Source organism: Apodemus sylvaticus, chromosome 19, assembly GCF_947179515.1.
Source record: "Apodemus sylvaticus chromosome 19, mApoSyl1.1, whole genome shotgun sequence".
Taxonomy (NCBI): domain Eukaryota; kingdom Metazoa; phylum Chordata; class Mammalia; order Rodentia; family Muridae; genus Apodemus; species Apodemus sylvaticus.
The window spans coordinates 45,819,709-45,833,211 of NC_067490.1; the positions used below are offsets into that span (position 1 = coordinate 45,819,709).

General features: G+C 37.5%; 1 protein-coding gene across 2 annotated transcripts in view; it reads left to right on the top strand.

Annotated features, from left to right (window-relative positions):
• Sec63 (SEC63 homolog, protein translocation regulator) overlaps positions 1 to 13,503 on the top strand; it is a 70,618-nt gene that overhangs the window by 19,621 nt on the left and 37,494 nt on the right. For both annotated transcript variants that reach the window (XM_052162952.1, XM_052162951.1), the window contains exons 2-5: positions 2,314 to 2,413; positions 8,337 to 8,451; positions 9,971 to 10,083; positions 13,048 to 13,109. In XM_052162952.1, coding sequence (XP_052018912.1) covers positions 2,314 to 2,413; positions 8,337 to 8,451; positions 9,971 to 10,083; positions 13,048 to 13,109 — 390 coding nt within the window. The remainder of the gene's footprint in view (positions 1 to 2,313; positions 2,414 to 8,336; positions 8,452 to 9,970; positions 10,084 to 13,047; positions 13,110 to 13,503) is intronic.

Genomic DNA, 13,503 nt, shown 5'->3' on the forward strand with positions numbered 1-13,503 from the left:
TTCTATTTTTTCGTATTTGTCATTATCTTCTCTGACATGGAAAAGTAGACTTTAGCTTTTGATATATTACCTTTTTTTTGGTCAGTCTACCTGCATATATAAAACTCCTCTTTTACAAACTCTTCTACTGGGATACTTCTTCATTATTACATTATATTCCTGCTTTTATCACACGATTTAATAATAAGGTAGTGAACTTACTAACTGGTGGGTTTTTGTTTGTTTGTTTGTTTGTTTTGTGTAAGGGTGTTTGTTGTTTCAGGGTTTTTTGTTGAGACAGAGATTCTCTATTTAGCCCTGGCTGTTCAGGAGCTAGCTCTGTAGACCAGGTTGGTGGCCTCAGATTCAGAGATCTGCCTTTCTGTGTCTGCCTTCCCCTCCCAAGTATTAAAGGTATATTGCATTAAAGGTGTATTTGCCTGAATCTATATGTCTTATGAGCCACATGTAGGCAGGTCCCAGCTCCCTGGAACTGGAGTTAGACAGTTGTGAGCTGCCACGTTTCATCCTGAGTCATCATTCCAGCTCCCTCAACCCCTCCCCCGTAGTATTTACAAATTCAAAAATATGTGAAGTAACCTACAGGAGTTACTTCTCTACTTCTCCCATATGGATACCAGGGATGGAACAGGTTGCCAGGGTTGGTGGTCAGAGCCTTTACACACTGAACACCTTACTAGCCCTCTGTGCCAAATAGTTTTACTTACTTGGTATCTCATGTAAAGAGTTTAGTTGTGTGTGTGTGTATGTGTGTGTGTGTGTGTGTATTTTTGTTTTTGTTTTTGAGAAAGGGTTTCTCTGTGTGTCCCTGGCTGTCCTAGAACTCACTCCGTAGACCAGGCTGGCCTTGAACTCAGAAATCCGCCTGCCTCTGCCTCCCAAGTGCTAGGATTAAAGGCGTGCGCCACCACTGCCCAGCTGAATGTGTATTTTTTAAAATTTACTTTTTCTTTCTTTTTATGAATGTGAGTACACTGTCTATGTCTTCAGATATATCAGAAGAGGGCATCAGATCCGATTACAGATGGTTGTGAGCCACCATATAGTTGCTGGGAATTGAATTCAGGACCTCTGGAAGAGCAGTCTTAATAGCTGAGCCATCTCTAGCCCCTCCCACTTTTGGTATATATTTCTAAAATACGGTAAACAACAACATTCCTAGAAAACAAAACAAAAAACAGAATTAGCCCAGTTCGACTCAGGTTACATGATGCTAACTTTGTTGGGAGCATTCCAGGCGTCATAGCTAGGAGCTGTGGAATTTTCGAGCATGTCTTTTCACCCCCTAAAGATGGTTTTGTTTGCTGACCTTTGCTGCATGCGCTCACAGAGTTTCTTCACAGCCTATTTGAACTCAGCTGTGCTCTGAACTGCTGAGCCATCTTTCCAGCCCTTTGAACATTTTTTTTAAAGATTTATTTATTTATTATACTTGAGTACACTGTAGCTGTCTTCAGACACTCCAGAAGAGGGCGTCAGATCTCATCACAGATGGTTGTGAGCCACCATGTGGTTGCTGGGATTTGAACTCCAGGAGCTTTGGAAGAACAGTCGGTGCTCTTAACCACTGAGCCATCTCACCAGCCCTGAACATTTTTTTAAATCTAGGGAGGAGTTATTTAATTCAAAGAGATTAGTAAAACAGAACATGACATTTTAGGTTTGGTTAAAATTTTTAACTGATTTGCAGTTTTTCATAGTGACTAAAATAACTTTTGTATCACTCTTACACAAATCTGTCTTAAATTCTTACAGATTACAGATTGGGCCTACTTCCTCAATATAACAAAACAGTTAAAACTTGTGATACTGAATTTTACTGTCCACTAGTATTTCGGTTGTCAGATGATTTTCACGTTAAAACTATTAAGTTCTGTTTCAGTAGATAAAATTCCAAACTTTGTTGGTTAAAATATATCTTATCAGGTAATTATTTCTACACTTGAAGAATATTGTTTTTCCTTGCTTCCTAAATAAACCATATTTTAACTATTTTATACTTTTTGTTCAATACAAGGAGAGAATAGGAGACATTTGGTTATATGACCAAAGACATTATATGTTCAAATTAGTTTCTAAATTTTCAGAGAAGTTTCATATGAAAAATAATTACTTTTTAGTTAAAAATTTACAGGTGTTGTGGAAATGTGTTGTGAAGACAACTTCGCACAGTTTATGAATTTTTATAAGATTATGTAAATAGGCAGCACATATGTTTCAACAAGATGTAAGGGTAATAATGAAGGTTAGTATATTAACTGGTTCAGCTTTCATTGTAAAAAATAATTTAACTCGTCTTTTCTTTCTTGACAGAGCAAATTCGATTAAAGAATATCAGAAAAGTATATGGAAGATGTATGTGGTATCGTTTACGGTTATTAAAACCCCAGCCAAATATTATTCCTACAGTAAAGTAAGTAATGGATTTCAATAACAAACCATACTGAGTACTTACTCTTTGCTAGGTCTCATAGGCTATTGGACGGTGGCTTGCATGTGTGGCTGTAAAGAGGTTGTGACCTATGAGAAAGGTGAGCTTTGAATAGTGAGCTTGGGAGCTGTGAGTAGATTAGAAGTCAAATGAAAAGGGTATGCAGTCAGCTCTTGTCTGAGGACCGTGTACCATGTGTTAGAATTGGGGGTTTATGTTGAGGTGTACATGGAAATAAGAAAGATTTCAAAGACTAGCATGATCAGATGTGCATTTCAAGGGATAACTAAAGTTTAGCACATGTGTTTCCAGATGCTTGAGGTGTTTGTTTGATTCTGTATTAACTTGAAGATGTTTCTGGTTTTCCTTAAGCTGAGGCTAAGAAGTGAATTGATTTGGCCAGGATGGTGCAGTGAATGGTGGGAGAGCAGGCTCACCCCCTTCATTCTGGCAGGCTTATTTGCTTAGACACGTTACTAGAATGTGTTTGGAAATGTGAGGCTGTAATTTAGAGTCGCTAGGTTGTCTAGGAAGTTGCTACTGCAGAAGAGTGTCTGGTAAGTTACTCGTTTACCTGCTCAGAAGAGAACATCTAGTAGTATAGTACTTTCAAATCTGGTTTTAAAAGATGAGGATTATTTTAAATACAGTTGTGTTACTTCAGGGGATTGAAATAAGATTTTTTTTTTTTTTTTTTTTGTGGAGGGGAAGGATGGGTTTTTGCATAGAGAGGGAATTTTAGCTTTGGTGGTCTTACTCAGTGATGTAAAGCTAAAGGCAGAGTTAGCATTGAGACCAGTGTCGCCTTTTGTTCACTTTTATTTGCCGTTCATTCTCATTTTTAATTAAGGTTTCACACACACACACACACACACACACACACACACACACACACACACACACACACACACACACACGATAGGTCCTCACCATGTACTCCTGGCTGACCTGAAACTAGTAGATCAGACTGTCCTCTAACTCTTAGGAATCCATCTGCCGCTGTCTTCCAACCTCCTGAGGATTGAAAGTTTGGACCACTACTCCCAGCTTTAGGCCCCCACCTTGACGTTTGCTCAATACTTCAGGCACTTAAACCTCCATTTTTGTTTTTGTTTTATTTTATTTATTGTGTGTATATGATGTGTATGTGGGCATAAGTGTGAGGACAGCTTTGTGGGGTGTTTGTTTTCTCCCACATCTGTCTGAGCGTGCTGGGGATTGAACTCAGGTTGTGAGGCTTGTGAAGCAGGTGCTTTGTCTGACGAGCCATCCTGTCAGCCTTGAACCTCAGTTTTCAAGGAAAAAAAGTTGAAGGCCTTTTCAGTAATAAATAATCTTTAACTCAAAATGAAGATTAGGGAATGACTAAGTGTATTCTGGTAACAATTTAGATAAAGTTGGAAGTTATGAAAACTATTGCTATTTTGTCCTATATATTGCTTCTTTTCTGACAGTATCTTTGAAACAAAGCCATGTTATTTCTGGAAGTTATTTCCAAATTACATTTAAAATAATGGCTAAAAAATACAGAAGACTTTCTAAGTTAATATACTGAATCTAAATGTAGGGAAATAGTTGGGTATTTTTTGTTTGTTTGTATGTTTGTTTGTTTTGATTTTTGGTTTTTTCAAGACAGGGTTTCTCTGTGTAGCCCCGACTGTCCTGGAACTCACTCTGTAGACCAGGCTGGCCTTGAACTCAGAAATCCACCTGCCTCTGCCTCCCAGAGTGCTGGGATTATAGGCATGCACCACCACTGCCTGGCTAATATTTGTTTTGTTTTGTTTGTTTGTTTGTTTGTTTGTTTATTTTTTTTTTGAGAAACCACATATTCTTTTAGAAAATTGAACACAGCATAATTATGATGTTCTTCTTTGCTTTGGTGCTCTGAAAATTAGAATATGGTTTTACTGACTGGAATAGTTTTCATCAGCTCAGGGGATCCTGTCATGAGCCTTCTCTTCTGTTCTTGGCTCTGAGAATAGGTGCCAAATGTGAGGTGTTTAATAGAGTTTAGGGTGTCTGGGATGTTTTGTCCTTTTCCTTATGTTTGCTTTGCCTTTTGTGGCTTTTCATTATTATCTTTGCTTTATAATGTTTGTTAGATTTTTAGATTTCATCAAAGTGACAAATTATTGTGTGTGAAAAACATTTTCAAGTGTTCTTTAGATTATTGAGAGTATTAGTAAACTTCAGTTTTATGTTTAGATTTTTCTACTTTAATTATCTTTATTATTAATTTCACTTGTAATTGTGTGCCTATCATGAGTCAGGTATAGAAGGTGTTGATGCACTGTGATTAACAAAATAGATATGGTTTAGAGACGTGAAACTTAGGGATTGCAAAAAAACAATTTTAACTTTAGTAATTATGTTAGTTTATTCCTTTTTTACTATAATAATATGCTTGGGTTTGGGTACTTTATGAAGAATCAAGACTTATTTGGCTCATTTTAGTTTTAGAGGCTGAAAGCCCTGTTCATTTGTGACCTTGGAGTAGCACTACATTGTGGCAGATGGCAGAGGGCTTGTCTGTCCATCCATCTATACATTCACACATGTTTGACACCCAGAAGAGGGTGTCAAATCCCCTATAACTGGAGTTACAGGCAGTTGTGAGCCACCTGATGTAGGTGCTGGGGACCAAACTTGGTCCTCTGCAAGAGCACTATGTGCTCTTAACCACTGAGCCGGTCCCCTAGACCTCATCTCTTAAAGATCCCCTACATCTTTTTGTGTATGGTGTGTATGTGCATGTATGTTCAAATGTGAGTGGCTTCATGACTACAGTTAAACATGTATGTGTCTGTGTATGGAAGCCAGAGGTCGATATCTGGTGTCTTCTTGATTACTCTAATTTATTTACTGAGATGTAGGGTGTTGTAGTTTTATTTCTGTTGCTAGTCACAGTCAAGGGCAGAGCGGAATGTACCTGTTCTTTCTTCTAACTAGCTTTCATCTAGATTTCTTCTGTCTTTATGTAGCTCAGGACTTTCTGCCTAGGGAATGGTACTTGCCCACACTGGGCTGTCTTCCTTTGTCAGTTAATAATCAAGATGATTCCCAGACATGTTCGTAGGCCAGTCTGATTTAGGCAGTTGCTCAGTGGAAGCTCTCTTTTTAGGTGATCTAGATTGTGACAGGTTGACATTTAAAACTCTTCTACACAGTTGTCCCTAAACATGCAGTTTGCCCAGCTAGTCTAGCCAGTTTGTCCTAGGGATCTCATCTCTTCCTTCCAAGGCCTGGGGGTTTGCTGGGCTGTCACACCTGCCTGGGTTTTACGTGGGTGCTTAGAGATATGAATTCTGATTCTCAGTCTTGTCCACTGAACTGACTCCTCAACCCTAGTTCTACCTTTTCTACTCTGTACTGCTAAACCACAGCAGTAAAGACTAGGAAAGGACTTGCTGTGGGGGAGCAGAAGGGGCCCACGACAGGGAAGTCTTTTTGAGTGGGCTATAAGTATGGGTAAGTTTTTTGTTGTTGGTTGTTCTAGTGGGGTTGAACCTTGCAAATGCTAGCTAGGTAAGTGTTCTATTGTTGATCTGTATCCCCTAGCCTTTGAGATTTGGGGAAGAGTTACCCCCATAGCTACCATGAATTGACTACCATAGCTACCATAATAGCCCATAGCTACCATGAATTATTATTTACTATCTGTGACTCACTTTCAAAGTCCTTAACATTCTAGACCTCATTTAATTGTCAGACCTATCATTGAAGTTAGATTTGAGATATATAAGACTTAGGCAACTTGCCAAACTAACTTTATTTGATGTGTAATAATGGTGGGAGTTAAGCTAGTAAGTTTTGTTTTGTGGCTTATTCCTTGCCTTACGTGGCCAGGAAAGAGATGGGGGATGTTACACCTAGGGCTCTCTCTCCTCTTTGGGCATATATGTAGGCATTTAGGTAGGCTGGAAGACAGCTTGAAGTTATGTCCTCTTCAGAGATTTAAAATATGCCTGGGGGTGCAGCTTACTATGTAGAGTGCTGGCCACTGCACTGCGCAGGAAGCCTTTCCCTACCATTCTGTAAAACAGGTACAGGTCATGTCTTTATGATTAGTGCTTGTGTGGGTTGTGAAGTCAGGAGAACCAGAAGTTTAAGATCATTTGCCTCTATATAGCAAGTTTATGGGTAGCTGGGGCTATATGAGTCTGTCTGTGTGTGCCTGTGCGTGTGTGTGCCTGTGCATGCATGCGTGTGTGTGTGTGTGTGTGTGTGTGTGTGTGTGTGTGTGTGTGCGCGCGCGCGCGCGCGCGGGAACTTGGTTTAGAAGTTGTTTTGGCCAAATGGAAAAAAAAACTTGTATCTCAGTTCTAGCTGTTGTTTAAACTGCCTTCGGGTTAGTAAAATCTGAGTAGGATCTTGGTCAGATACACAAGGAATTTGCAGTAAGTTAGAGGAGAAAGGTTGTTTGTGCTGCTTTGTGGCTGTAACTGTGTTCTCTTCATCTTAGTGAGGGTGAAGGATTGCTTTTGAAGGATGGGTCATTTTAGCTGAGTTGAAGGACAAATATAGAATTTGTGTAGGAAGACACACAAACATGGGGACCGAGAATTTGACAAAGATCCAAGAGTGCAAATTCTTGATTGTTGGAAAAGCATATGGAAGGAACACTGAAGTATAAAAATTGGTTTTGTTGAAAATCAGGTAAGCAGAAAAATTCAAGAAGTACCTAGATGACTCCAGATGGAAAGGCCTATTTCCAAATGATAAGTGCATTTCTGCTAGGTTCCTGCCAAAGAGCAGAAGCACAGACTGAAAGTGTAACTGAGAGTTCTTGCCTAGCATGCATGGGAACCCATTTCAGTGATAGAAACAACGAGCGCAAAGGAGTTTTCTTTGTTATTAAACCAGTCATTCTAATTTGTTTGATTTATCTTATATTTATATCTAACAAATTCTAGTAATTGTAACAAACTGTGATACAAAGGGTCTAAAATAACAGTTCATGTCATCAGCTAAAGGTAAATGACTACTTCATACTCTAATGTTTCTGTTTATAGGTATTGGATTGTGTTTTACAGAGCTTGAAAGCTATTTTCCCTTTTAAATTTAATGTTAAAAAATGTTTCATGCCAAATTTTACTGTCAGTTATGCTTTCATTGTGGTTGAATGATTAACATTAATTTTTTTGTCTAGTAATTCATTGATAGACATTTTAAGATGTTTGTATTTGGTTTATATATTATATATTATATATTATATATATAATATGTGTATATGTACACACACATACACACACACACACACAGAGTTAGGCCAGGTGGTGGTGAACACCTTTAATCCCAGCACTCAGGAGGCAAAGGGCAGGCAGATCTCTTGAGTTTGAGGCTCCCTGATCTGCAAAGTGAGTTCCAGGATAGCCAAGACTACACAGAGAAACTAGCTATAAAGTGTTCTTTTGTGTGGCTACCTCGTGGTTTGATTAGTCCCTTTAATGTAGTTATTACTGATGGACATTAGAATTTTTTTTAAACTTACAATGTAAAGAAGGCTATTTAATTCCTTTGTACACCTGACCAATTTTTAAAAATTCATCTTCCTAAATGTAGTTTCTAGGTCAAGAGTAATCTTTTTTACACTAAGTGGTTTCTTGACTGCTTATCTTTTACATATTTTATCTAGTTTTATGAGTCTACTATTAATTTAATTCTGCAAAAAGCAACTAAAACATTTATTACATGGGAGACATTGTACTGAATTCTAGAGAATTCAACTGAAAAAGATACTTTTTCACTCATTGCTGTAACAGGAGTTTACAAGCTTGAGCCAGTAGTGTAGCATAGTAATGTAGAACTACTTTAAACTGTTTTATTCCTTAATCTTGCAGAAAGCCACACAGATGTATTTGTTTATGTCATTTGTCTTTTGTTTTTGTTTTTTCCTAAACAGGAAAATAGTTCTGCTTGCAGGATGGGCACTGTTCTTATTTCTTGCATACAAAGTTTCTAAAACAGACCGAGAATATCAAGAATATAATCCTTATGAAGTACTAAATTTGGATCCTGTAAGTAGTATCCTTGTGTAATAATTATGCTCTATGCTCTAAATTATTAGGTCTATGCTCTAAAACAAATTAGAGATTTCCAGAAGAAGTCAGAGTGGTCTGTTACCCCAGCCACCTTTTCATTTATGTGCGTCTGTGTTGTGTGTGTACTTGGGTGGCACGGAGTCCATAAGAGGGGTCGGGTCCCTTGCAGGTTACAGGTGACCGGTTAGAGGCTGCCTGATGTGGGTGCTGGGATGGAACTCAGGACCTCAGGGAGAGTAGATCGTACAGTTTTTCTGTACCGAGCCATTTTTTTCAGCCTTGTCAGTTAATTAACTCTTATTAAAAATAAGATCTCATTCATTATCATTTGAAAATATTTGTTCTATTGTTGGTTGCTATTAGTTTATAACTGGTAAAATGTAAAGACTTTGAGAAATTACTATAGTTTAAAAACATTTATGTTGATTGATATGTGCAATATCTTAAGTCTTTGTTGGGGGTTCTTGTAAGAAACTGCTATCCTTATCATTGAAATTAGGTAATCTTTGCATATATTCTTTGGTGAGATTTTGGTTGATAAACCTCTATAGAATGAAGAGAGAACTGAAGTTAATGAAGAGAGAGAATGAGGTCTGGAGCACTGTGTCCTGTACAGCATAGTAGCCAGACTGAACCTGATAGTTTGTTGTGGTTTTAAACATCTTATTTCTTCAATTGATTGCTTGATTTTCATGTTGATACAATACAGATTAAGTAGCACGTTCATTTTTTAAGTTTCTGCTCTGTGGAAAAGTTTGCATATAATCTGATTTCTGTTTATTTCAAACACTTTTTTTTTTTTTAAAGATTTTATTTTATTTTTAATTGTGTGTGTGTGTGTGTGTGTGTGCATGTGGGAATACAGAAGGCAGCAGAGGGCATTGCATTCCTTGAAGCTGCCCACCCTGTGTGTTGAGAACTAGACTTGTGAACCCTTTTAAAGAGCAGTGTGAGCTTTTAAGTACTGAGCTATATCTTCTGCCCAGTATCTCTTTTTCTCTTACTGTAATCATCATGGCTATCAAGAGTATAAAATAAAAAGATGTGGGGAAATAAAGTGATCTAAAAATTGTTGGTAAAAAGTGAGATTGAGAAGCAAGGTCGGTTTTTCTTTAAAAATATTTACTTTAAAATACTGACAAACAGATGAAATGTGATATTGCTTAGATTGTAAAGGAGGCTGATCTTTGGTTTGTTGGTTTTTGAACTGCACTTAGTGTGTTTATTCTTGATTATCTTTGTATATGTAAATCCAGTGTGCTTTTACTTGAATGTGGCGTTCAGTGGTTTCACCACCATTATCATCCGTGACTATGTTCCATGCCATATAGTTAAGTGCTCGATAAAAATAAATATAACGAACAAAAGAAGTATATATAAGATGAAATTTGTATAGGAAAGCTGTTAGCGTCTTTTGTCAAAATATGGTTAAAGCTAAAATAGGATCTTTCTCATTGTACTGCGCTCTTAGGTATTAACAAAGCTTTTCTTTTAGGGAGCAACAGTGGCAGAAATTAAGAAACAGTATCGCTTGTTGTCGCTTAAATATCATCCAGATAAAGGAGGTGATGAAGTTATGTTCATGAGGATAGCAAAAGCTTATGCAGCGTAAGTATCAGAGGGCCTGCCACACTTCAGAAGAAAAGTGCAAAGGTGTATTTCTATTTCAAGAAAGTAATAAGTAAAATGAGTTATATGCACTTAATTATTAAGTGTTAACCAGGTATATTTGAATCCAACATTGATGGACCTACTCAGCAGCCCCGAAGTGGTAGTTAATTAAACCTGAAGTAACTTGAATCAGCACGTAGAGAAATGATTTTGCCAAATTCAGGTATGTCTTAGTGACTGTTTTGGTATAAGAGACACCATGACCAAACATGGTCCACATAATCAACCCCAGGCAGGGACATGTAGTAATTCTCTGCTCCAAAGGAAAAACAAAACTAACACCACAGTAGTTAGATTACAATTATCTCTTTAACTATTGGGTAATGCAGTAAACATCCTTTTGAACATTTTATACAGTAGTTTCCAAATTTTTGGCATTCACATCACTTGCACAGCTTGCTGCTACATCTTTATTTACTTTGTAAAAAAATTAGTTCACAAACTATACAACACTTAAGTTCTCCCTCATATATTATCCTCAGCATGTATTAATATGAAGTATCCTGTTAACTTTTCTCTTAATATTAACACCTAGAACAATTTTAATTTTACATATTATTTCTTAGAAAGTGTACATGGCATTGTTATTCATGCCAGGTTTTAGTGTCATATTCAATTCCAGCACTCAGGAAGCTCAAGTAGGAGGATCGTAAGTTCATGGCTAGCCAGGTCTACAAAGTGGAACCTATCACATTAATTCTTTTTTAAAGGGGAAGGGGGCATATCTGGAGAGAGAGCGCAGAAATGAAGGGCACTTGCTGGTCTTCCAGAGGACTCAAGTCCAGTTCCCAGCATTTCTCAGGGAGATGACAGCTGCCTCTAAGTCCAGCTCATGGGATCTAATACCCCTCTCTAGTTTCTGTAGATACACACATAGCACACACATGCATATACTCACAGATACCATAAAAAACAAAAACTTCCGAGTCAGACATGGTGATGTCTATCTTTAATCCCAGCTCTTAGAAGGCAGCGGCAGAAGACATTTGAGTTTGAGGACATATTGATCTATATGTTGAGCTCCTGGCCAGCCAGGGCTACATGTGAGATCCTGGGTTTGAGAAAAGAGAGAAAAATGATTGTAAATGCACAAATATCTGTGCGTATATATGTGAATAATACAGCTGCCTTCCAGCCCCAACTTTGTGTCCACTTGGCAGGGACTCTGTTGACCCTTAGCCTGTGAGGTTTCTTTATAGTAATATTCTATCTTGTCTAGGTCAACAAAATAATAATAATAATGTATCACATTCTTATTATCCATTCTTCTTTTGATGGCAGTCTAAGCTAATTCTATATCCTTGTTATTGTGAAGAAAAAAAACCCCAGTAATTGATAAACATGACTGCAAGTATCTGTGTAGTAATAGAACGTAAAGCCTTCCTGGAATGCTAGTTTCTAGTTTTAGATTAGATTTCTGAGAGGCCTGCAGCCTGATTTCCACAGTGGCTCCGTTAGTTGACATCCTAGTGGTGGTTGGGGTTCCTCTCTGCTTATATTCTCAACCAGCTTTTGCTATTTGTTTTCCTGATGTATATGTTCTGAAAAGGGTAAGATGAGATCCCAAAGGTTCTATTTTATTCACTTTTCTATCTTTGGAGACAGTCTTACTAAGAAGCCCTAGAGCCCGGAACTTGCAGATCGCCTGCCTCTTCCTCCGAGCTCTGGGATTAAAGTGTGCACCATCATGTCTGACTAGAGATGTTGAATATTTATTTTAAAAAAGCTTTATTGGCTATTTATATTTTTTTTATCCTTTTTTTCTTTCTTAGTCTGGGGAGGAGCAACAAAAATCTCAAGTGTTAGGGTGCAGGATTATAGGAGGTGGACTATAAACTCTTTCTATGGCTGGTGGGGCAGGGGGAGGGGGCTACCGCCCAGTTAGGTTTCATCCTGTTCTCTTCCCGCTGTTCAAATCTGATAAAGTTGTCGTGGGAAAGAACGGATGATATAGAGGCAAAGGGGACATGTCTTACCCTGTTCTTCATACAGTCTAGAAGTTAACTTTTTGTGTGGAGTGTAGTTGGTAAAGATTTTCTCTCATTCTGTAAACTCTGCCCATCAGTCAATAGTTTCTTTAGCTGTACAGAAGCCCTTTTGATTTTATTAGATCCCATTTGCGATTACCTTTGCTAGTTCTATGAACTGTTTCCTGTGTGTGGAAGTTCTATTCAGAAGTCTATTGCGTTTACCTGCTGTAGTGAAGTGTTCTCCTTGTATTTTTAGCATATTCAGCATTTCTGATTTTTTAAATAAGGTCTTTGTTTCAGGGTTTTGTTTGTTTTGGTGCAGAGCATGAGGCATGGATCTAATTTCATTCTTCATGTGTAGATCCTCTTTTGCTAGCACCATTTATGGAAAAGGCTTTTCTCCCTAGTGTATGTCTTTGACACTTTTATCAAAACGGAGGTGTTCACAACTCTGGGTCTATCTCTATTTTTTGTTCTGTTCCATTGACCTTCATGTCAGTTTTTGTACCATGCTGTCTTTATCACCATTTAAAATTATTAAACTATTAGTGTGCTCATTGGAGAAATTTTAGAAATAGACTGTAGGGAAATAAATAAAAGCCACCTAAAAATCTTTCTTATATTCTTAGAAAATGTAGTAAGTAGCCTTTGAATTTCATCTGACTTTACTGGCTAAATTGAGCTAATCAAGAATTTGTATCAAGGTCTATGAATTAGTAGCATTTTCTGACAGTAGGGCATTCCTACACACACACACACACACACATACACACACACACACACACACACACACACAAAATAATAGTAATAATAAAATGAAATAAATTTAAAACAAAAGAATCGATTGGTTAATAAAATTACTGCATTTGAGTACTTATTTTGGGGGTATGGCTTTCTAATTTTGATACTTTGCTTTTTTTCTTCATGGTAGTTTAACAGATGAAGAGTCTCGGAAAAATTGGGAAGAATTTGGAAATCCAGATGGTCCTCAAGGTGCGGTGAATATAAAAATGTTGGTAGTATTGTATATTATGAAAATATTAACTAGAGTCAGAGGAATATTGGTTTTTCTCAGTTTATGGATATGAAAATTCCAACCATGGATTAGATGAATAAATCAAACCTTTCCTTTTTAAAAAGAGATTTAGAAAATATTTTGTATTTTTATAAGTATTCTGCTTGTATTTATGTTTGTGCACCACATACATGACTGGTGCCCATAGAGATCAGACAGGGTGGGGTGGGTATCAGATCTCCTGTACCTGGAGCTGTGGGCTTTTGTGAGCCATCTTGTAGGGCTGGAACTGAACCCGGGTCCTAAACGAGCAACAAGCACTCCTTTTTCTTCTTTTCAAATTTATTTTATTTATGCATTTTGCTTATATGT